Raw genomic sequence first — 23842 nt, 5'->3', positions numbered from 1 at the left:
TTTTTTTTTTTTTTTTTTTTAAATGAGACAGGGTTTCACTATGCAGTTTGGGCTGGCTTTGAACTCTCTTTGTAGCTCAGGCTGGCCTCAAAATTGATGCAGTCCTCCTGTCTCTGCCTCCCTAGTGCTGGGATTACAGGTGTGTGCCACCATACCTAGATGATCTTATTTAGGTACCAGGAATGGAGCTCAGGTAGTCACTTTGCCGCCAAGCTAAATTCCCAGTCCTATATTTACTTTTTCCACATATAGAAGGGAGCATACTAAATAGTCTGTTCCGTACTTTTGCTTTTTTCACTTAATAAATCTTGGAAATCACACTATAGCAATGTAGGTATATTTTTCTTTTTTTATAGTTTTATAGTCTCCCATTGTGTAGTTGTATCATGGTTTATTAGTTTCCTTATTGAAGATTACATGCATGGTTTGAGTTATAAATAGCACTATAATTAACATATTCATGCAAACATCAAGCTTTTTTTTTACTAGGTATTTTGACCAGCGTGATCTAGCTGATGAGCCGTCATGATGGAGCTGATCTCCGAGACAGATGGTGTTTCTGCTGAAGGCGACCTGAGCCTGCGCACATGTGGTGCGTTTCCACACAGACTGCGTCATTTGCTTCATCACCGTGTGTATGACGCTTCTTCACTTAACCTTTGCAGTTTAAGTTGATGATCAGAGTACAGATCAAATTTATCTAGATGTCTGAAATATCTGGAAAAATACCCCCTGGTTTTCAGTGAACAGTTTGAATAGTTTTCAGCAGTCATAAACATTTAAAATAAGTTGGGTCCCATTTATTAATGAAGCAGCCTGCACGGAAACTGTATGATGAAATTTTATAGCAGTCCCTGGTGCTGTTTGTTTACATTATACACAAAAATTTTGTTGAAAATGTGTTTTGGATACTAAACTTTTATTTGTTACCTTGAACAAAATAAAAGACAATATCCTTAGAATTTTAAAAATCTGGATTTTTTGTTGTTTTGGAGTATTGGAGATTGAGCACAGGGAACTGAGCTGTGCCTCCAGTCTTTTTAAATTTGGAGACAGTGTCTCCTTAAGTCATCTAGGCTGGCCTCCTCAAATTTGTGATCCTCTTGCCTCAGCCCCTCGAGTGGGTGGGATTACAGGAGTGTACCAGCACATCTGGCAAAACAAACTAGATTTCATGGAAAATGTTCAGTCAACACTGAACTTATAGACATTTTCACTTTTCTATAAAGTACAAACCTTTCGCAGGTCATTTGTAATAATACCCTCATAGGTCAAGTAGCATTTTGTTTTTTTTTTTTTTTTTTTTCCTGTCATTTATTTACAGGGCTAGAGAGAGAGCTCAGTGGTCTAAAGCACCTGCTTAGACAAGCTTAGGCAGAGCGCAGGGACCACGGTTCGATTCCCAGAACCACATGCTGCGGAAGTCCCGCCCCCAGAGTGGGTTGAGCTGGCCACAAAAATAAATAAAATAATTTATTTGCATCACTAAGTTTTGTATCAAGTAGCAGTGTTTTCCACTCTAAGTAGCAGAAGTCCCAAGTGGCAATGGTTATTCAAACAGGTTTATTTTCCTCATAGAACAAGGTATCTTGAGGACTCACCCACTGGCACTGGTTTATTGCTTCATGGTTATCATGGTTCTGAGATTGCTTTAGCATTTATTTCCCTCAGTGACAAGACTGTGGCTGCAGTTTGCCACTGTCTCTCTTAAGATAGAAAAAGAGGAGGAGACAGAACCTTCCACACCCTTTTCTCCGAAATCCTAAACCTTTCTCAGAAATCCACCTCAAGGGCTGGTGAGATGACTCAGTGGTCTAAAGACCTACTTAGAACAAGCTTAGCAGAGCACAGGGACTGCGGTTCAATCCCCCAGCACCACATGCCAGCCAGCCCCGCCCCCCCATAAATAAATAAAATTTAAAAAAAAAAATCCACCTCAGGTTTGTATTCACCTGTTGCCCACAAGTGTGTCTTAACAATCATGTCAATGTACAGCAGTGAAGCCATTAGCCTGGTGTGAGGACTCATGGCTATTATGTGTGCGCTTAAGGGATTATGTTCAAGGCCAGAGCTTTTAGTATTGGGGGCAACAGCATAAGCCTCTGTATCTGTACCTGGAGATGTGCAAGGCCAGCTTGGGCTCAAGCCTGATGTGCTAGTTGTTTCACAGAGCTGAGGAGCCACCCTGATTTGCTGGGTTTTTTATACACGGCATTGAACCCAGGACCTCATAAGAGCTAAGCAAGTGCTCTGCCATGGAGCTACAGCCCCAAGATGCTTTGCTGTTTTTCAGTCAGGACAGTAAGGGAAAGTGGGGAACACTGCACACTCAAAAGTGGGATTCCTGGGTCCTGCAGTCCTGGTTCTCAAGAGCCCCTTTTCATAGCAGCTGTACTAATTCACATCTCCACTAACAGTGCCCGTGAGGGTTCTAATTTGTCTTGTTTTTGACAGTGGCCATCTGTAGTTTTGATTTTCTTTTTTCTCATTAGGAATGTTGAATATCTTTTTACATACCTGTGGGTCATTTATTTGAATGGCCATTTTTATTTATTTGCCTACTTGGGAGAAAAATCTGTTCAGTCCTTTGCCTATTTTTCAGTCAGCTGCGGCTCAGCTCTGAGCACCCATCATCATGCACCTTCACTGAAGAGGAAAGGACAAATCCCCAGTATCTTTTTCTTTTTTCTTCCCTCAGGATCAGGATGATTGAACCCAGGGTGTGGTGATGTCAGTCCTTTCGCACACTGGGCTGCATTCCCAACTCTCACACCGCCTTGCCCAATACTGAGACTGAGGCTGGGGATTGTGCACCCCAGGCAACTGACCTACCATAGAACTATATGCTAAAGACATTAAAAAGTATTTTACCCAGGCATGGTGGCGCATGCCAGTAATCCCAGCACTTGGGAGGCTGAGGCAGGAGGATCACCAGGTGTATGAGGGCAGTCTGTGCTACAAAGTGAGTTCAGGGTCAGCCTGGACTGCATATGGAAAACCTGCTTCAAGATCTCTTGCAACTGTGGGAGAGACAGACACTGCTGCTGTGGGTCAGACCTCCAGACAAAGATTAAACAAATGTAGCCACATCCCTCCATAGGGATACACATCAGATTGATATTCTTTTTTTAAATGTATTTGGTTGTTACAGGGTCTCACTATGCAGCTTGGACTAATAGTGATCATCCTGTTTTCAGCCTCTGTAGCACTGGGATTACAGGTGTGTGCCACTATGCCCCAACTCCGTGGCCAGCTCAGTCTGCCCTGGAAATGGAGCTAGCACTGCATGTGGTGCCAGGGATCAAACCACAGTCCTTGCGCTTGCCTAAGCAGATGCTTAGTCCACTGAGCTATCTCGCCAGCCCTATTTTATCTATCTTTATTTTTATGTATTTAGTACAGAGTCTACAAGGTCTCACTACACAGATTGGACTATAGTGATCCTCCTGTTTTCAGCCTCCCAAGTGCTGGGATTACAGGCGGGCACCACCATGCCCAGTCTCAGTCTGGCTCAGCTCGTCCTGGAGGCGGGGCTGGCACAGTGGTACACTAGGGATCAAACCCAGGTCCCTGGTGCTTTAAGTCCACTGAGCTATCTGGCCTGCCCTACTATTGACTTTTTTTTTTTTTTTTTTTTTTGTAGTACCAGGGATTGAACTCGAGACCTTGCACTTGCCAGGCAGCCACTTCTACTGATCCATCTCCCCAGCACTCCCCCTTTTTTTTTTCTTCATATTTTAGGGGTCTCTGGAGTGTTCATGGCCTTACTACTAGATTGGACTGGTAGTGATCCACCTATTTACAGCCTCCCAAGAGCTGGGATTACAGGTGTGCGCCACCACACCCAGTCTCAAATCAGTCTCAGCACCCTGGGGGCGGGGCTGGCACAGCAGGCCTGAGGATCAAACCCTCAGCCCCTATGCCTATTTGTAAGTGCTTTAATACAATGAGCTATTTGGCCGGCCCTCCATATTGACCTTTTTAACTGCTTTTATACATTTTTATATTTGGTAGCATCTCTCCTGAATTTATGTAATTTTTCAAAATCTGAAAAAAAAAAAAACAAAAAAACAAACAAAAAAAAAAAACCTCTTCTAAATCACCTGAGACTAGGGGCCAGGGAGATAGCTCAGTAGAATACGTGTTTCACTGGCAAATGCAAGGGCCTGAGTTCAATCCCTGATTCCGCAAAAAAATAATAAATAAATCACCTGGTGCCTGCCTGTAATCCCAGCACTTGAGAGGCTGAGGCAGAAGCTTACAGAATTCCAGGCCAGCTTAGGTTACATAGCAACACCTTGTCTCAAAAAAGACAAAACAAAATTATCTGAGAATTAAGAATACTTTAGTAAATTGAAATACTTTTTATAATGCTACCTCTATGAAAGGAAAATGATAAACAGTAATTCCCCAACATAAGAACATTCAAGGGCCGGGGATCTAGGTCAGTAGAATAAGTGCTTGCCTGGCAAATGCAGGGTCCAGAGTTCAATCCCTGGTACCACAAGAAAAAAAAAGAACATTGAAGTCATAAGCTTTCACAAATGGGAACGCATCGCGAACATTGGCAGAAGCAGCTCCCGTGAGTGTTGGACAGCTGCTGAGTGCTGACCACACAGTGCAGCAGTACCTCAGTGTGTGGGGTGGAGGAAGCAAAGAGGAGCTGGATGACGAGCAGCAACAGGAGACAGAGGGCAAGAGGAAACTGCGCTCCCTCAGATGTTGATGCCACAGGTTTTTTGGCAGATTCAATTGTCTGCTCTTAAAAAAATCCAGTGATATCTCAGTAATAGCTCTTTTCTCATCATCAATGACTTTACCCTACCCTTTATATAACTCTCCTCAGCGCACTGCATGAAATCCCCTACATGCCAGCTGCTAGACTGCACTGTACCAATTTGAGGTAACTAAAAGTAAAAACAGTCTATAGTGTGTGTGGCTTTCTTATGCTTTACATTGGATATATGTCAAAGGGGTACATGACTCACTTTGACAGACTTCCATTCTCCGGAAACAACTCATTTAAGAACTGGGAATTTACTGTACCTCTTAATTCAGGTTTTTTTTTTTTTTGTATTTGGTACAGGTGCAGCTTAGACTGGTAGCAATCCTCTCAATAGACTTTAATTTTCTCTTATGTCCTAAAGTTCAATGATTTGTGTGCTTGTTTTAGAGACAAGGTCTTGCCTTGTAGTTTGGGCTGTCCTTGAGCTAACTCATGGATCCTTCTGCCTCCGCCTCCCAAGTACCGGAACTACAGGAGTGTACCACCATGCTAGTGGTTTATTGAGTCTTTGAAACAAAAGTTTCCCTATGTAGCATAGGCTGGCCTCCAAATCGGAGTTATGCTAGGATTGCAGTGAGAGCTGGCACATCTAGCTCTAATAAAAATTCTTAAACTCTTCTTCAGTTTCAGTAAGCCAGGCATGGTGCTGCGCACCAGTAATCCCAGCACTCAGGTGGCTGAGACAGGAGAATAGCAAAAAATTCTTTTTTGGTTTATTATGAATCATCCTTTTTCAGTTTGCCATCTTTTCCCTAGCTTTTTTAGTGTGCCAACAGTACTCCCCTGTTAAATATATACACAGGATAATCAGTGAATGGGAAACTGCAGTTTTAATAGTCAAAGTACAGATATCGTAAAATGCAGAGTTCTCACAAAATCTTAAGATAACCTGGTTAAGACAAATAACTAAAGTAAGTAATGGAAGAGATGCTGAGAGGTACTAGATGAATACTGACCCCAACCCACAGAAAAGATATGATCCAATGAACACTGACCTAATTACCTACTCTCTACCTTTGTGCAAGAGTAAGTAAGAGAATAAAGATCTTAGAACATTCACTAGGACTTCCATGCATGGGGAGAAGCTGAAAGTCAAGAACAAGCAATAAGCTGGGTGTGGTGCAGTGTGGTGTACACCCCTGTATTTCCAGCACTCTGGGAGGCTGAAACTAGAAGATCACAACTTTTGAGCCCGGCCTGCATAATTCAGAAACTTAGCAAGAATCTCTCTCAAAATGAGAAAAAGGCCTGGCGTTGTAGATTGCTGCAAAGACACTGGGTTCAAGCCCCAGCACAAAAAATAAGTAACATAAATATCCCTCCCAACACACTTAGCCTGTATTTCATTTTGTGTGTGTGTATGTGTGTGTGTACGTGCTGAAAATCGAACTCAGGACCTTGTGCTCACCAGGCAGGCACTGTGCCACTGAGCTATCTCCCCAGCCCTCTGTATCTCACTTTTATTGCATATATTTCTCAAGAATGAAAATGTAGGGGGCCGGGGAGATGGCTCAGTGGAATAAGCACTTCCCTGGCAAGCGCAAGGGCCTGAATTCAATCCCCAGTTCCGCCAAAAAGAAAAAAAGTAATAAAATTAAATTAAGTTTTCAAGCAATGTAAGGTCATTTTTATAATATATATATGCACATATATACACACAATGTAAACGTGGAATCTTTATACAGTCATAAAAACAAATTACAAACAATAAAATAAAAAGTTAAACTTAGTGTATTGTTTGCTTTTAAAAAATAACCAAAATAGATTCATACTTTATCTACCTAATGTCAGTCATTCTTAACATGAAGGATTCTGACTGTTGCATTTTTTCTCTATGCCACTTCAACAATCTCGAAGTTCCATCTGTGGTTATCACTCTAAGTAAATAAAAAATATTTAAATATATTTTGGTGTCTAGTTACTTGAAATCAACTTTCCATTTTGAACAATTCCATTAAAGTTTATCCTGTGGTAGAATGGCCCTTTGCTTTGTTAGTCTGCATTAAATTGATAAAATACACTCTTACTCCTGTACAAACATCCAACAATGTAATTAAATCATTATTACTTGAAATGCTTTACACATGAATAATTTATGTCTTTACACAGTGGAAGTCTTGCACTTCAGTATGCTTACAGCTTCTGTATCATCACCTGAAATTTGCCTAAAAAAAGAAAAAAATATATATTTTTTTTAATTTTAGGTACAAGGAAAACCTATACATCAATTTTTTTCAATTAAACTTATCAGGGTAAATATCTTTTCACACTCCTTACAATATGAAACAGTCAATTCCATTTTCATTCCCAGGTTTGTAAACAGGTGCCTTTGTTTCTCCTGATTCCTATCTTCTGGAAGTTTCACTGTTAATAATCACAGCAGCTCAAGAACATGCTATTTTTATTTGGTGAGGGGATCTTTGGGAAGGAGTTTAATAAACTAATGGGCTTTATTTAGCATCATATAATAGGTATATTCTAAACAACTGCTCAACAATAAAGGACATTTCACTACCACAGAGAAAGCTGCTATATTAAAGGAACAGCAGGGGTGGGAGTGTGGTTCAGTGATACAGCCTTTGCTCCTATGTGTGGCATCCTGGGCTTGACCTCCCAGTGCTTCAATAAAAATCCAAAACCAAAAAACTCACAGAAAATTTTTCTCTTAAAAGTTAAAACTCCCTTAAATTGTCATACAAATTTGGATTTCTTCAGTGGATTTTCGTTTATCGTTTTTTGGGTTTATATCTAGTTGTCCCCCCAAAGCCTTACTGCAGTCACGGCATGGGGACTTCTAGACTTTGAGATTAACTCATGATCAACTGGGACTACAGGTCTTAGTATTACTGGAAGTATGGCTGTGAGTACTACAGGCTGTCCCTGAGGCAGACAGCCTGAATGTGATATAAAGAGAGACAGACTTCATGTCTCTATTGCATTGTTGTTCCGCTGCCATGAACTGATGCTCTCTGCCGTGTGCCAGTCTGCCTTGGAGCCAGCGAGTATGAAACTTCCTCACAGAAACTTCCAGTAACTGTGAGCTAAATAAACCTTTCCTTCCTTCATTTCGGATGCTGGGTATTTGTCCCAGCAACAAGAGAAGAGTAACTGAGACATTTTGTTTTGAGACAAAGTCTATGTAGTTCAGGCTGGCCTTGATCTCATGGTGATCCTCTTGCCTCAGTCTCCCAAATGCTAGGATTCCAGGTGAATGCCACTGTATTCAGTTTTTGTTGTTGTTTTTTTCAGAACCAGGGACTGGACTCAGACCCTTGCGCTTGCCAACTAGCTTTTCCCTAGCTTTTTTAGTGTGCCAACAGTACTCCCCTGTTAAATATATACACAGGATAATCAGTGAATGGGAAACTGCAGTTTTAATAGTCAAAGTACAGATATTGTAAAATGCAGAGTTCTCACAAAATCTTAAGATAACCTGGTTAAGACAAATAACTAAGTAATGGAAGAGATGCTGAGAGGTACTAGATGAATACTGACCCCAACCCACAGAAAAGATATGATCCAATGAACACTGACCTAATTACCTACTCTCTACCTTTGTGCAAGAGTAAGTAAGAGAATAAAGAAGGCAGGCAAGCACTTATTCTACTGAGCTATCTCCTGCCCCCATATTCAGTTTAAATCACTTATTAATTCAAAAATTCCTGAATATGCTACTGCATGCTACTTGACATTCACTAAATGTTACGTTAACACTAAAATGAAAATAAAAAACACTAAAATGGAAAAATTTCAACATTTAATGTTCTCTATGTTTTAAAAAAACTTTTAAAAAAATCCACACATAAAAGTATCACTAAAAGTATTTGTTAGACATGTGAACCCAACTTACAAGCAGGCATTGAAGAGACTTCAGCAGTTACAATACTTTTTATTCCCAAGTTTGATAAACCACCTCTGATTAAGCCACATGTAAATGCTAGATACTGAAAGAAAAAAAAAATATTTAAGAACAAAGAGTAAAACTTCCAATAAGTACAAAATTTTAATTAAACCATGGTATCGATAAGTCATTGCTTTTTAAGAACCAGAAAGTTATGCAAAGTTCTGTAGAGTGAGATATTTCACTTGCGCTAAGGAGTTCAAAACACAGACTGAGCAACACAGCTATACCTCAGAAAAAATAAAGGATGGAGGAGGAGAGGTGTGACTGGGGAAAGGACAGGGAGGTGATGACTGCTAAGAACTATTCTTCTTGGTCACCAAAATACGCGTACACGTGACTGAAGTTCATGTACCACCAAGTAGGTACTCCACTCCGGGGATTGACAGTTACACCAGAAATGGTAGACCTAGTTTTGGAGACAGGAAAGGTAGCTGCAGCGCCTGTCCATGCTGCCTGCAGGACTCTAAGCGACCTCCCTGTACCAGTGGTTCTGTTGTCTCCTGGATGCATTCACCTCCTGTGGTTCTTGCCCATTTCCTGAGCCTTCTCATCAACTGTAACCTACTAACATTCCATTCAATGACAACTGGTTTCCACTACCTACCACCAAGAATCTCTACTTGTCCAACACAGAGCTGCCTCCAGACAGATAAACCAGCAGTAGCCAGTGCTGGTGCAGTGCTGCAAGGCCCAGCCCATGGCGGGGGGCAAGACAAGAGTGTGAGCTCAAGGGAAGCCTGCACAACATGCAGCGAGACCCTGTCTCAAAAAACTCAATGACTGTAACCAGTATACCAATAAAAATTCTTTTTAAACAAGTAAGATACTCGGGCTGGAGAGATGGCTCAGTGGTCTAAAGCACCTACTTGGAACAAGCTCAGCAAAGCACAGGGACCGCGGTTCGATCCCCCAGCACATGCCAGCCAGCCCTGCCCCCAGGTGGGCTGAGCTGGCCACACACACACACACACACACACACACACAGTAAATAAATAAAATTTAAAAAAAAACAAATAAGATACTCATTAAAAAAAATCATAAAAATATAAGTACCTAGATACTCCTCAAACAGAAAATAAACAATCATAAATCAGTGAAATAAAATTAAGAAGAGAAAGTATCATGTCCACTTCTTGTCCCTGCTCCTATGAACAAAGACCATGTTAATGTTCTGTTTTCTTTGAGATGGGGTATTTTTTATTTTATTTTTTGTCTTTTTGAGAGGATCTCACTACGCAGTACAGAGTGATCTTGAGCTCACTTTGTAGCCCAGGCTGGTCTCCAACTCACAAGGATCCTCCTGCCTCAGCCGCCTAAGTAATGAGATCACAGGTATGCCCCACCACACCGACTAGATAAGGTCTTGCTGTAGTGCCCAGCCTGGCCAAAGACTCCTGGGCTCAAGCAAAACCCTTGCCTCACTCAACCTCCCACGCAGCTGAGCTGAGCTGAGCTGTGCCCGTGGCTTACTATTTTCAGTACTGGGGACTAATCCAGGGTATAATGGGCTACACTCTCACCCCTGTATTTTGTTAGGATTTTTTTTGGGGGGGACTAAATTTTTGAGACAACATTATCTTTTTGTTTTGTTTTGTTTTTTATATTGGAGATCAAACTCAGGACCTTGCACTTGCCAGGCAGGCACTTATAACCACTGAGCTACCTCCCCAGCCTGAGACATCTTAATAAAAACTGCACAGGCTGGCCTTGAACTTCTTCGGATCCTGTGGCCTCAGTCTCCTAAGCAGCTGTGATTACAACGTAACTCTAATTATACTCATTTTGTTAACAAGAAAACTAGGTTCAGAACAGTTACATAACTTATTCAATATCACAAATCTCTGCTGTGGAGCTCAGACTTAAGACCTAAATTTCTTTACTTCCATGACTATAATTACACTATAACGACACTGCTTTGCTGTTAGATCTTGCCTTTGTTTTGAGACGGGGTCTCACCAAGTTGCTCAGGAGGACTTCCAACTAATGATCCTTCTGCCTCCCACATGGTGGGAGTTTACAAACAAAAGCCTCCTTGCCCAGTGCTGCCTTTTGGCCATGTGATTTAGATTAGGAGAATTTTTTTTACAGATAAATAGCCTAACTATTATACTAGCCTAAAAATTTTAATCACTTAAAGAAACTCTCATATTAAAGCTTGTTAGATTTGATACAGCTATTTACTGATTTCTACAAGACTAAAAACAAAAACTACACAAAACCCAGAAACATTGCGCTTAACATGAAACATATTCTTAGAATGAAATATTATACTTAAAATGTTTAAATCTACTAAAAGACATTACAAATGCAGAGATGAGAAACTGTGCTCAGGAAATAACAGCTTTTAAGTAACTTTACCAATACAATATATCTATGCTATATTAAAGACACTACAAATCTGCATTTATTAGCATTTAGTAGTGCTTCTTTAGTTACTATACACCTTCAATACAGTTTTGTGGTTTTTTTTTTTTTTTTTTTTTTTTTTTTTTTTTTTTTTTTTGGAAACCGGGCATTGAACTCAGGCCCTTCAGCTTGCTAGGCAAGCACTTATTCTACGGAGCTATCTCCCCAGCCTTCAGTACAGTTTAATTCTTCATGAACATGCTTCATATTTCACAGAAACTGGTTATGCAAAAAAGTACAATTTTAAAACTATTTTCAATATGAGAGTCTGTTGTGATTGGCCCTGAATCTTCCCTGTATTTCTACTCATTTTATATGGGGGCCTACCAGTTAGCTCAGTTGTTTAAGCACCTGCTCATGCAAATGCATCAGGTGCAGGATACTGCAGTTCGATCCCCACCTCCACCTGCCTTATCAGACCTGTCCTTAAGGCTGCCTGAGCCAGCCAAAAAAAATCATTCTACTCATTTTATAGTAGAAAATTGAAATCATCTATTACATTAAATACCTTAGATGCATGCTCTAAATACTGTTTTCCTGAAGACATCTGAGTAAGCAGACGAAATTTGTTGTCCTGAAGCACATAGATACCCTGTTTCAAAAATAAAAAAATACCCAAGTCAGTGTAGTCTGTACTCCTTAAAAATTATTTTACTCCTATAAAACAATTTAAGAGCTTTATAAAGCTATTCACATTCTCCATTTCCTTAGTCAATTTTTCTTTTTTTTCATTTGAGACAAGGGCTCATTCTGTAATTCAGGCTGGCCTCAGACTCCAAGTGCTGGAATTACAACAGTGCTGGGATTATAAGCATGTACAACCACATCTAGCTCAATTTTTAAGTGAATTTTCAAGGTTCAAGTTTAAGAGTTGTAAGTACAACTATTCATGGAGGTGCATGCCTGTTAATACCAGTCCCCTGAGGCTGAAGGAGGAGGATCACTGAGAGTTCAAGCCCAGCCTGAGCTACACAGTGAGTTCAAAGCCAGTCTGAACTAGACATCAATATCCTGTGTCAGAAAACCAACAAAAAAAAGTTGAGTTCAGTATTCCATAGTACTAATACTTCCTAAATATAACCATGGACTGAACATACAAAGATGCATAAGGCATGGGCCATATTAAAGAACTCAAGAGTTGGGCTGGGGATGTGGCCCAGTGTGAGAGCCCCTGCCTAGCATGTATGAGCCCTGGGTTTATTAGTACCACATTAAAAAAAAAAAAAAAAAAAAAAAAAAAAAAAAAACAACAGCAGGTATGGTGGCACACAGTTGTAATCCCAGAACTCTGCAGGATAAGGCAGAAGAGTCATAAATTCAAACCCAGCCTGAGCAATTTAGCTGAGTAAAACCCTGTCTCTCCTGCAGAGGCAGGAGGCGTAAGAAAGTAGTGTGAAGGCCCTAGGTTGAATCTGCAGTACCACAAAAATGTTTTTTGAAAAAAGTCTTAAGGGCCAGGGAGACAGTTCAGCAGCCTAAGTGCCTGCCTAGCATGCACAATGTCCTGAGTTTGATCCTCAGTACCACAATAAATAAATGTCTTTTTTGAATGTATTTAGTACAGGGTATTCAGGGTCTATGTAGATTGGACTCCTAGTGATCTGCCTGTGCTCAGCTACCCAAGTGCTGGGATTACAGGCGCGTGCCACCACGCCCAGTCTCAATCGACATCTCAGCACGCCCCAGGGGCAGGGCCAGCACAGCAAGCTGGGAATCAAAACAGCCTCTGCCATCTGCTTAAGCAGGCCCTTTAGTCTGCTGAGCTATCTGGCCAGCCCTAAAAAAGTCTTATATTAGTATATGTAATTGTTATATATCATTAGAACAAGCCTAAAAAGTCAATTGGATTTCAAGTAATTCAAGTTAAGGTTAGTATATGAAAAAGTGAATTCTACTGGTAGTATTGGATAAACTGCTTTCATTTTTAAAACTTACTCAAAACGTCAAACCTACTCAAAAGTAGTCCTAGAGATTTATAAATCTATCTGTTTAAATGCAGTTTTGCCATTCATAGTGGCCCATGCCACTCAGGAGGCTACGGCAGGAGAATCTCTGCAAGTGTGAGGCCAGCCTGGATACAAAGTGAGTTCAAGGACAGCCTAAACTGCATAGTGAAATCCTGCCTCAAAAAGACAAAAAAAGCACAGTTTTCTTGGTAGTCTACTAATTGTGTAGTAACAAAGTCTTTTAAAGCTAGAAAGAAATGACAGCAGTAGTAAACAACGCAAGAGTTACTTGAACTGGGCAAGGTAGCACATTCCTGGAATCCCAACATTCTGGAAGACTGAGGCAAGACAACTTCACGTTTGAAGCCAGCCTGGGCAACTTAGCAACTTAGTGGGACCATATTTCAAAATAAAAAAATAAAAATAGGGCTGGGAATGTAGTTCAGTGCCAAGACCCTTAGTTCAGCCTCAAGTACTAATAAAAATTTTAAATAAATAAAAGTTTAAGAGTTAAAAGTGGTCTTAAATTAGACTTCAAAATCTAGGCATGGTGATGCACAACTGTAATCCCAGCACTCAAGGAGGCTGAGGCAGGAGGATCATTGTGAGATTAAGGCTAGCCTGGGCTACACAGTGATACCTTGTTTTTGCACCTGCTTAGGCAAGCATGCAGGGACCTCGGTTCGATCCCCAGCACCACATGCCATGCCAGCCCCATCCCCAGGATGGGCTTAGCTGACCATAAAAAATAAATAAATAAAGGAAACATTTAAAAAATAAAAAAATAAAAAGTTATTCTAAAAAAAAATAAAAAGTTATTCTAAAGACATAAAAAAGTCATATAGGGCTGGGGAGATAACTCAGCAGTGTAAGTGCCTGCCTGGCAAGCACAAGGTCCTAAGTTCAATCCTTGGTACCACATTTAAAAAAAAAAGCCATATAGCTCTGGTTCTGCATATTATTATTCCTTAGTAATAGGAAGTAAATCCTAAAACCAGTAATTCTGACATTTGCTACATTTAAAATTTTACATAACATGTGAAATCAAAGGAAACACATATAGTTACTGATAGTTGCCAATTTGGCTTAATTCACTTTACCCTAACAGAGAAAAAACCTAATGACTTATTAATAACATAAGAGAAACATCCAAGGTTAATCAGAAACTATTTTAAGCTTTAAATAAGTAAATTACTAAACTATAACATTTATATTAAGATAAAGGACTTTAAAAATGGGGCATAATTTATCTAAATACCTGATGATTTGTCCTTAGATTATCAATTTGTTTCTTGAATACTGTAGTCCAAAAATCTTTACAAATGAACTTCATGATGTCTAACTCATCCTTGAACCTTGCAGTATCTTTTGTAAACCTAAAAAGATCAACTAGAAGTAATACAATTTTTTTTTTCAAAGAAAGAAAAGAGGCAAATAGCTTTTCCTCATTTTCCCCCAAGAGGGACAACCTATTAAATAATTTCCAAATGCCCCAGCAGCACTGGGGACATCTATTTAGTCATAAAATGATAAGCACCAAGCAAAGCATCCCATCTCAATGGATTAACACTGCTTCTCTTACACAATTATAAAACCTAAGATTTTATTAGTTATTAGTTAATTGACAGCAAATATTTCAGATATATTCAAATCTAACATTAAAAAAAAAAGCGAAGCATGACCATAGTATTGTTATATAAAATATAACCAGAATTTAACAGTTCAGTATTTATTTTTGACACAGGGTCTTCCTGTGTAGTTCAGGCTGGCCTTGCACTATGTAGCCCAGGATGGTCTCAAACTCACAATGATCCTCCTGCCTCAGCCACCCAAGTGCTGAGACTTGATTAGAGGCATGTGCCACCATACCCAGCCAGATATTTTTTTTTAATTATTTTATTTATTTTGTGTGTGTGTGTGTGTGTGTGTGTGTGTGTGTGGCCAGCTCAGCCCACCAGGGGGCAGGGCTGGATGGCATGTGGTGCTGGGGGATTGAACCACTGTCCCTGTGCTTTGATTGGCTTAGTTTGTTCTAAGTAGGTGCTTTAGACCACTGAGCCATCTCACCAGACCCCCAGCCAGATATTGATAAAATACTTTAAAAAATAAAAACTGATCCATAGCTGCACGCAGTAACCACAGGTACTCAGTTGTCTAAAGCAGGAAGTGTAAACTCAAGGCCATCATGGGCAATTTAATGAGATCCTAACTCAAAATAAAAATAATGTGGATCAGTGGTAGAATGTTTGCCTAGCATACACAAGGCCCTGTACCACAAAAAATAAAAAATACCCCGCCCCTGGGCACACTGAGCGCATGATAGAATCTGGGCGTGGTGGCGCATGCCTGTAATCCCAGCACTGGAGACAGAAAACAGGAGTCCAAGCTACATAGTGAGACCCTGAACCAAACAAACAAACTAACTAACTAACTAAAAAAAACTTTTAAAAATAAATAATAAACAAAAACCAAGTGGGGGGCATATGCCTGTGAGCCCAGCACTCTAGGAGACTGAGATAATGCCTGGGCAATCTAGTGACTTATCGAGGCCCCGTCTCAAAATAAAAAGCCAGGTGTGGTAGCAAAGCCCTGTAATCACTCAAGACTGAGGAAGAATCACCAGTTAAAGGTCAGTGTAGTCCACCTAGTGGGGAAAAAAAAAGGGATATCATGCAAAGGCCTTGGGCTCAATCCCTAGAAACACACAGACAGACAGACAGACAGACAGACAGACAGACAGACAGACACACACACACACACACACACACACACACACACACACACACAATTAAAGATAAAGAAAAAACTGATCTATAAATGGAAGATTATTACATGCATAAACACAGACTTTAAGGTATTTTTAATCCCTGACTTTGTTTCATTTTTTTGAGGCATAGTCTCACTATGCAGTTCAGGATGGCCTCATACACAGTGACCCTCCAGCTTCAGCCTCTTCAGTGCTTAGATTAGATGTATGTGCCATCATGCCCAGCTTCCTTTGACTTTAAAACAAATTCTATTCAGGTTAAAGAACCTACTAGGCCAGTGGTGGCAAGGTATGGCTTGCACGCTGCAACAGGCTATTTGGGGCATTAAAAGCTCCAAAAGGTTTACTATCACTGTACTAGGCCTTAAGTAGAAATCTAAGCCCGGCACAGTGGTATAGCCTGTAACCTGTAACCCTAGCACTCGAGAGACTGAGGCTGCCTTGTGTTCAAGGCCATCTTGGGCTACACAGTGAGCTCAAGGCCAGCCTGAATACATAGTGAGAACCTGTAAAAGGAGAAAAATGTGAGGAGATTATAAATAGTTGTACCAATAGACCAATATTTTCATGAAAAAAAAACCTCAAAAGAAAAAAAATTAAATAGTAAATTAAACTAGCATCAGACCTAAAAATAAATTTCTCTCTCTTTTTCTTTTTGATTTGGTGCTGAGGATAGATCTCAGAGGCCTTGCATGTGCTTCATTATATGACTGTGCTACACCCACAACCCTAGAAAGAGAAATTTCAATCTACAACTATAGAACAGAGAACTAACACTTGGGAATTATAATAAAAATCTCAACTTTTATTCAATCTTTTGAAACAGATCATCTTTATAACCTACCTGGAAGAAAATTTTCAAATCCATTCTGCTCACCTTTCTATCAATCCTTGTCCCACTCGAAACCCCATGTTTTCCAGCTTAGTAATACATCGCCCATTTTCCTGTGTAAAAAAAAAAAAAATCTTTTGAGTAATTCTATAATGCCAGGTTGTTAGTATTTAAAAACTATTGTAAAATTTTGGCGAAAAACATAATGTACAATGGACAGAAATTTTACTAATCTGAGAAACGTAAGAAAGTTTTCATCTTTAATAAATAAAATTAAAATAAATAAATACAATCAGTGGGGTACAGTGGTACTTGTCTATAATCCCAGCACATGGGAGGCTAGGGCAGGAGGATTGAGGGGAGTTCGAGGCCACACTGGGCTACATAGTGAGACCCTATCTCAAAAACCCTAAAAATAAATATATATAAACTGAAAATATTGAAAGCTTCAACAGAGTGAATACTGTTTTTTTTTCAGAGTGAATATTATAAAAAATAAAAGTGGGAAAACCCAATATAAAGTAATGGGGTACATAGCATTACACAAATTCAACAACATGAAAAACATTATGAAAGTATGTGACTATTGCCAGAGCTTCATTTTTCCTAAAGCACATTTCTGGATTTGCTTCTTTTCCCAAGAAACATTGAGGTGAAATGGTTCTGTAAGTACACTTTAAGCAGCAGGTCACAAGCGTAATGATTTTTTGTTGCGAAATCCGCTAATAAAAATTTCCCCTTTCCATTTTGTAGTTTATTGGATCCATACATGAAATGAAGATGGTATGGTCTGAATACGGCTTTAATGGGTCCCCAAGGATTCCTGTGGTGAGATTTAATTTTCTTTGTAAGCAGTGAAGGTGAGGGCTGAAGTATGGTTCTGTGGTAGAGAACCTGCCTAGTGTGTATGGGTTTGATCCCCAATACTGGGGGATCAATTTGGATTTGATCCCTAGTAACATGAGGAAAAAAAAGATTTACTTTATTTCCAATGGTATTCTTCCTGATATGTCTTCAAAATAATATATTTATCCTGGGATGGTGATACACACCTGCAATCCCAGTGCCTGGGAGGCTGAAGCAGGGGGATCATTGCAAGTTTGAGGCCAGCCTAGGCTACAAAGTGAGCTCAAGGCCAGCCTGAGCTGCACAGAAAGACCCTGTCTCAAAAACACAATAATAATAATAATAAAGTTAAATGTATCATACAGCTAGGCATGGTGGCACACACCAGTAATCCTAGCATTTAGGAGGCACACACCTGTAATCTCTCTTGAGGCAGGAGGATTGCTGTAAAGTATAAGCCAACCTGGGCTACATACACAAGTTCAAGGTCAGCCCAAATAATACAGCAAGATCCTGTCTCAAAAAAGTAATATACCCAGATTGGTGCGTGGCACATACTTGTATCTTCACGCTCAGGAGACGGCACACATCATGAGTTTGAGGCCAGTCTGGCCTACACAGTGAGTTTGAAGCAAGTTTGAATTTTTTTTTTTTTCCAGGCTAGGAGAATTCTCTAAGAAAAAATGGCTCCAGGGCCAAGAAAATAGCTCAGCAGCTAAGTGCCTGCCTGGTGCCAACCTAACCTGAATAATGAGAACTTGTCTCAAAAAAGACAAAATAACACAAAAACTCTGGAAATAATTTTTACCTTCCATTCCCAAGCTTAGTAGATTTGCCTACAGATTTTCCCTCCCACCCCCTAAGCCTGCTTTCTTCTCACTAGTGCTGTCTGCAGATCTTTACCATCTCCTGCTATAACTCATTCAAGAGGTCTTCTCACTACAAGGACCTTCCTCTCCAGCCTGTCACTGGATTATCTTCCTAACATGAGCACAAAATCCATCACTCCCCCTCTTTCAGTCCTCCATTGACACCAAAATTTTCAATCATATAAGGTTCTGACATTAGCTCTCACTTGTCCCTTCTCATCTGTCACCAGTGAGATGTGCAAGCATATTGCAACCTACTACTCTTTCTTTCCTTTTACCTATGATGCTTTCCCTGTCTCTCTGCTCACCTTTATTAACAATATCAAAGGGCTCTTGAGGGCTGGGAAGATAGCTCAGCAGTCTTAAGCACCTGCCTAGCAAGCTTATGGGCTCCGGTTCAATCCCCAGGTGTTGGCGCCACGGTGTGTCTGCCATGCCCCTGAAACTGGGCATGGTGCTGCATTCCTGTAATCTCAATGCTGGGGAGGCTGAGACAGGAGGATCAGTTCTAGTCCGAGCTGCATAGTGAGGCCCCATACCAGATAAATAAATGAATAAATAAGAATTTAAAGGGCTCTTGACTAGAACCATGAATGGAACTGGGCAGCAAGAGAGGTTTGCTGGGGTTGGAGAGATGGCAAGCCCTTGCATTTAGCTACATTCCCAGTACTCTATTTGTAGACATCAGTTTGGCTAAGTTGTCCAAATTTGTGATTCTCTTGCCTGGTCTACAGCCATGTGCCACCACTCCTTGTTAAAGCACACATGATAAAATTTTTTCTTTAAGAATCAATGAATAGGGACTGGAGAGATGGCTCAGTGGTCTAAAGCACCTACTTGGAACAAGCTTGGCAAAGCAGGGACCGCGGTTCTAATCCCCCAGCACCACATGCCAGCCAGCCCTGCCCCCTGGTGGTCTGAGCTGGCCACACACACAATAAATAAATGTAAAATAAATAAATAAAATACGCTTAAAAAAAAAAAAAAGAATCAATGAATAAGGACTGGGATGGTAGAACCCTTGGCTGGCATTCTCGAGGTTTCAACTTCCGCTTATTAGAAGTAACTCCAGGAAAACGGGTCCCTTGTTTCATTCACTCTCACATCCTCAGCTTCTAAAACCTAGCTGACATAAGCACTAAATAGTCCCGCGATGAATGATAATTATCGTTAACACCTGAAAATTTTGCTTTGCCTTCAAACCTTATCAGGCTGTCCTCAAACTGTCAAGCGGTACTGTACCGAGAATGGGGTTGGACCAAGAGGCAGCAGAGTCACACGGGTCCGTCCAGCGAACCAAATGGCCAGCAAAAGTAAACAGGGTGCAAATTCCGATCTACCGCTAACCTTGCTATAAGTCATGCCAAGTACAACGCTGAAAGAGCTCTGTGACCTGCTCGACAAAGGCAGACAAAAAATAAACAAATCCAATGTTACAAGAGACGGAACAGAAGAGGATGAAGGACAAAGTATTTGAAAAGACAGTCCACAAGTTCTCGTCTGGGGTGCAGAGGTGAGCCGGCTTCCTCCACACCTCGGAGGCGACTGATGGCGGGACACCGGGCTGAAGTGAAAGCCCTGAGGGGAGACCAGAGGTGTCACCGCAAAAGAACCTCGCGGCGGGGGCAGCACTCACCACCTCCCCCTGCTCCGCGGATTTGTACACTCCCGACACCATCTCGTTGTGGAGAAGCAAAAACAACGCCTCGTCCGCCATTTCCGCTCTTCTTCCCGGTCCGGGTGTCAGCTGTCGTTCGGGCCGCCGGGTGGTTCCGGCCAGCGCCGCAGCGACTAGGCGGGCGCCGCACTTCCCCACTCGGCGGCTCTGTCCCCCTGGCTAAGAGACTGAAGGTTGCACTGGGTCTCCCGAAGGCCGCGACCGAGTCAGCCGGTACCTGGGGGGAAGGCCACCCTGGGGCACTCAAGGCCTAGGGCCCACAGGAAGGGTCTGACAGCCAGCGGCCCGAAGTAGCCGCAGACAGTTGAGCCCCGCACCGCCCTGGGCGGGGGACCACTTCCGGTCCGCTCTAGGCCGGCATTCCGCCAGCTCTATGGTCACGGGCTTCCGCTCGCAGACCCGCAGCCGCGGCTGCCTGGCAACAGCGCAGACCGCTTCCGTACAAGGCGCAGGTGTCCGCGAGGCGTCTTCTATTGATTGACTGGCTGTGAAACTTAGGAGAATTTGACGAGAATTTCTCCCGGCCCCGCGGCCGCCTGCCGAGCTTGTCAGCCAGTCCAAGCCCAGGAGGCTCCCCACTTCCCCGCGAGGGTCGCGGGGCGCCGGTGCCTGGCCGGGATCCTTGTCGCGCTCCGTGGACCGCCGACCCGAGAGACTTCAAAGACACAGGGAAGATGGTGGAGAAGTCCCCGTCGCCGTTGCCGGAGAGAGCGATTTATGGCTTTGTGCTTTTCCTGAGTTCTCAGTTTGGATTCATACTTTATCTCGTGTGGGCTTTCATTCCTGAATCTTGGCTTCACTCCTTTGGCTTAACTTACTGGCCTCAAAAATACTGGGCTGTTGCGCTGCCTGTCTACCTGCTCATCACCGTGCTCGTGGTTTACGTGGTCCTGTTTGCAGTTAACATGATGAGCACCGCGCCGCTCAGCTCCACTCAGACGATCACGGATAGCTACGCCAAAAACCAGCAGCAGAGGGAATACCAAGAAGAGTCCATCCCAGCGCTAAGGGATATTCCTATTACTGAAGTAAACCGGATGTTTTTTCTTGAACACAAGACTTCACACCAAAACTGAACTGAACTGTATATATAAACATACTAACGCTAGCATTTATTTATGTTTTTAACAATTTCCGCCATAATTATATTGACTATCTCCACTCTTATTAATACCAAGTATTGAGGTGTAAAATGGAACCTTGGTCCTGAGGTTGCTTAAACTTGTCTAAACAGCTGTATCGTGAAAGCTGATTGTTGCTTAAAGTTTAATTAAATACTGTTTAAAACAAAAAGGTGCTGGCAGCTTCGGGACAACAAAAGACCTTGTTCTGCTGGCCTTGTACAGACATTAACAGCCACATTGGTCTAGAAACGTTAAACTTGAATTTATTTTCATTTGTAAAGGGGTAATGTTCTGTATTAAATATGTAAGATCTTATCTATATGGGTTTGATTTCAGAAACTCATAAATATTCTCTAATGAAAATACTGTTTACCGACCATAAAATCTACCATTTTCTGCCTTGTGTTCTTTAGTTGGTCATGTTACAAAGAAGCAGGGCATAGTGGTGCCGCTGGCATCCCAGCACTGTGGGAGACTGAGGCAGGAGAGTTGCTGTGAGTTGGAGCCCAGCGTGGGCTAGTGAGTTTAAAGCCAGTCTGAACTGTATATCGAGATCCTGTCCCAAAAAGCCTGGGAGGGGGGGCGGTTGTTCATACCATGATTGACACTTTTGAGTTTTGTTTAGAGACAGGATCTTGCCCAAGTTGGGTTTGAATTTGTAGTCCTGCCTCAGCCCCACCAGGTCAAAGTTACACTTTTCTAAATTCTTTAGCATTTTTTCAATTTACTTAACCCAGTATGTTTTCTGGTTTACATACTGTATGTTTTGGTAGTTTGTTTGTTTGTTTTGGTGGAACAGGCCCTTGTGCTTGCCAGGCAAGTGCTTATTCTACTGAGCCATCTCCCCGCCTCTTTTTAAGTTTTCTGTAGCTGGTGACTGACACCCTTTATGGTGCCAGGGATGGAACCTTGGTCCCTGCGGTTGCCTAAACTTGCCTAAGCAGGCACTTTAGACTACTGAACTATCTCACTGGCCCTGTATGTTTTGTGTTTTTTGACTTTACTGGGATTATAATCCCAAATGCTGTGATTATAGGTATGCACCATGCCTAGCCCTCTGAAAATTTCTAAGAATTTATGATAGGTATGGGAATTAAGCCTTACAGAAGGGCAGATATAATACATCATCAAAAAATATGGTGAATGTTATTTTTTTTTTAAGTTTACTACAAAAAAAAATTATTGCAGTGCATGCCTGTAATCTCAGCACTTGGGGAAGCTGAGGCAGGAGGATCATTGTGAGTTCAGGACCAGCCTGGGCTACAAAGTGAGTTTAAGGCCAGCCTGAACTATATAACAAATACATAATTACTACAATAAAAGACATTGCAGGGGTGCCAGGAAGATGGCTCAGTGGAATAAGCACTTCCCTGGCAAGTGCAAGAGCCTGAGTTCAATCCCCAGTTCCACCAAAAAAAAAAGACACATTAGCCCAAGTTTGTAAGTTTGGTGACTTTAAGGATGGGGAGGCAGAGAGGCATCACAGACAGACTGTTCTTGGCAGGCAGAAGGCAGCAAAGCAGCCTGGAACAAGCAATAACTTTCTGTACCTTACATCTATCCAGACTACCTGCCCCTAGGGTGCCCAGGGTTGGGCACCCTTGATCCTATCCAGAACTGTGCCACACCAATCAGTGCACTAACATAGTAATCACACACCCTTAATCCCAGCATGACACTTAAAATGAGCATCACACACTGTAGATCCAGCCACCAATGAAAAGTCCCACCTATGACTGCAGAAGGCTTTGAAGGGGATATTTAACTACCACACCTAACAGGCATTCATCCCCCATGATGGATGTTATAATTATGTACTACAAACGTGTACTAAAATTAAAAAATAGGGACTTATGAAATGTTACCTTCAGAACTTCAAAAACTACCAAGAATAATGGGGTGTGTTTGAAGTAAAAGGAATATTTATTTATTTTGTGTGTGTGTGTGGCCAGCTCAGCCCACCAGGGGGCGGGGCTGGCTGGCATGTGGTGCTGGGGGATTGAACCGTGGTCCCTGTGCTTTGCTAAGCTTAGCTTGTTCTAAGTGGGTGCTTTAGACCACTGATCCATCTCACCAGCCCAAAATCTTTTTTTTTTTTTTTTTTTTTGGTGGAACCGGGGATTGAACTCAGGCCCTTGTGCTGGCCAGGCAAGCGCTTATTCCACTGAGCCATCTCCCCGGTCCCCAAAAGGAATATTTAAAGGGGAATTATGGCAATGTGCCTTTTACTAAATACATTTTTTATTGAAACACCATATATTTTACTTACCCCTCGTACACATTATATCATATTTCTTTTCCTTCTGGGGGAATGTTGGGCTTGAACACATCCAAGCAAGCACTCTACTGCTAACCTACACTCCTACTTCCAGCATTACATTTTAAATTTGGCATATTCTATTTTTTAAATTTTATTTTATGTATTTGCTACAGGTCTCACCACACAGCTCGGACTCCTGTTTTCAGCCTCTCCAGTGCTTAGATTAAGGCATGTACTACGCCTTGTTCACCTCAGTCCACCCTGGGGGGCGGGGCCAGCCAGGCATGTGGGACCCAGGATCAAACCCTGGTCCCTAAACTTGCCAAAGCAGACGCTTAGTCCACTGAGCTATCTCGCCAGCCTGTCATATTCTACCTTAAACATGTTGTTTAACCTGTGATTACTTTTCTTGGTAATTTTTAAA

General features: G+C 41.7%; 2 protein-coding genes and 1 pseudogene across 4 annotated transcripts in view; 2 read left to right on the top strand and 1 right to left on the bottom strand.

The window, feature by feature from the left end:
- Window positions 1-1296, top strand: part of Gemin2 (gem nuclear organelle associated protein 2) — a 19608-nt gene extending 18312 nt beyond the window's left edge. For 2 of the 3 annotated variants that reach the window (XM_023706598.1, XM_023706599.1), the window contains exon 9: window positions 490-1296. In XM_023706598.1, the coding sequence (XP_023562366.1) occupies window positions 490-529 (40 nt within the window). In that variant the 3' untranslated portion in view covers window positions 530-1296. The remainder of the gene's footprint in view (window positions 1-489) is intronic. The other variant, XM_004646345.2, reaches the window with a different exon arrangement.
- Window positions 1297-6690: 5394 nt separating this feature from the next.
- Window positions 6691-20555, bottom strand: Trappc6b (trafficking protein particle complex 6B). The gene is made up of 6 exons (XM_004646343.2): window positions 19993-20555; window positions 16687-16754; window positions 14301-14418; window positions 11605-11688; window positions 8637-8730; window positions 6691-6951 (listed from the first exon to the last, which is right to left on the bottom strand). Exons 1-6 carry the CDS (start codon window positions 20071-20073, stop codon window positions 6920-6922), a joined length of 477 nt encoding a protein of 158 aa, XP_004646400.1. The 5' UTR covers window positions 20074-20555; the 3' UTR covers window positions 6691-6919.
- Window positions 20526-21472, top strand: LOC101589393 (annotated as a pseudogene).
- The last annotated feature ends 2370 nt before the right edge of the window (window positions 21473-23842 follow it).

Source organism: Octodon degus, unplaced genomic scaffold (assembly GCF_000260255.1).
Source record: "Octodon degus isolate 3935 unplaced genomic scaffold, OctDeg1.0 scaffold00265, whole genome shotgun sequence".
Classification (NCBI taxonomy): Eukaryota; Metazoa; Chordata; class Mammalia; order Rodentia; family Octodontidae; genus Octodon; species Octodon degus.
The sequence above is the reverse complement of the archived record's forward strand: the minus strand, read 5'-3'. Positions and strand labels throughout refer to the sequence as shown.

Coding starts and splice junctions, on each gene's coding strand:
- Trappc6b (XM_004646343.2), bottom strand. CDS start 20,073: ATGGCGGACGAGGCGTTGTTTTTGCTTCTCCACAACGAGATGGTGTCG. Junction 16,755..19,992: donor CCGCGGAGCAGGGGGAGGTG/GTGAGTGCTGCC, acceptor TTTTTTACACAG/GAAAATGGGCGATGTATTAC. Junction 6,952..8,636: donor AGTCTCTTCAATGCCTGCTT/GTAAGTTGGGTT, acceptor TTCTTTTTTTAG/GCAAATTTCAGGTGATGATA.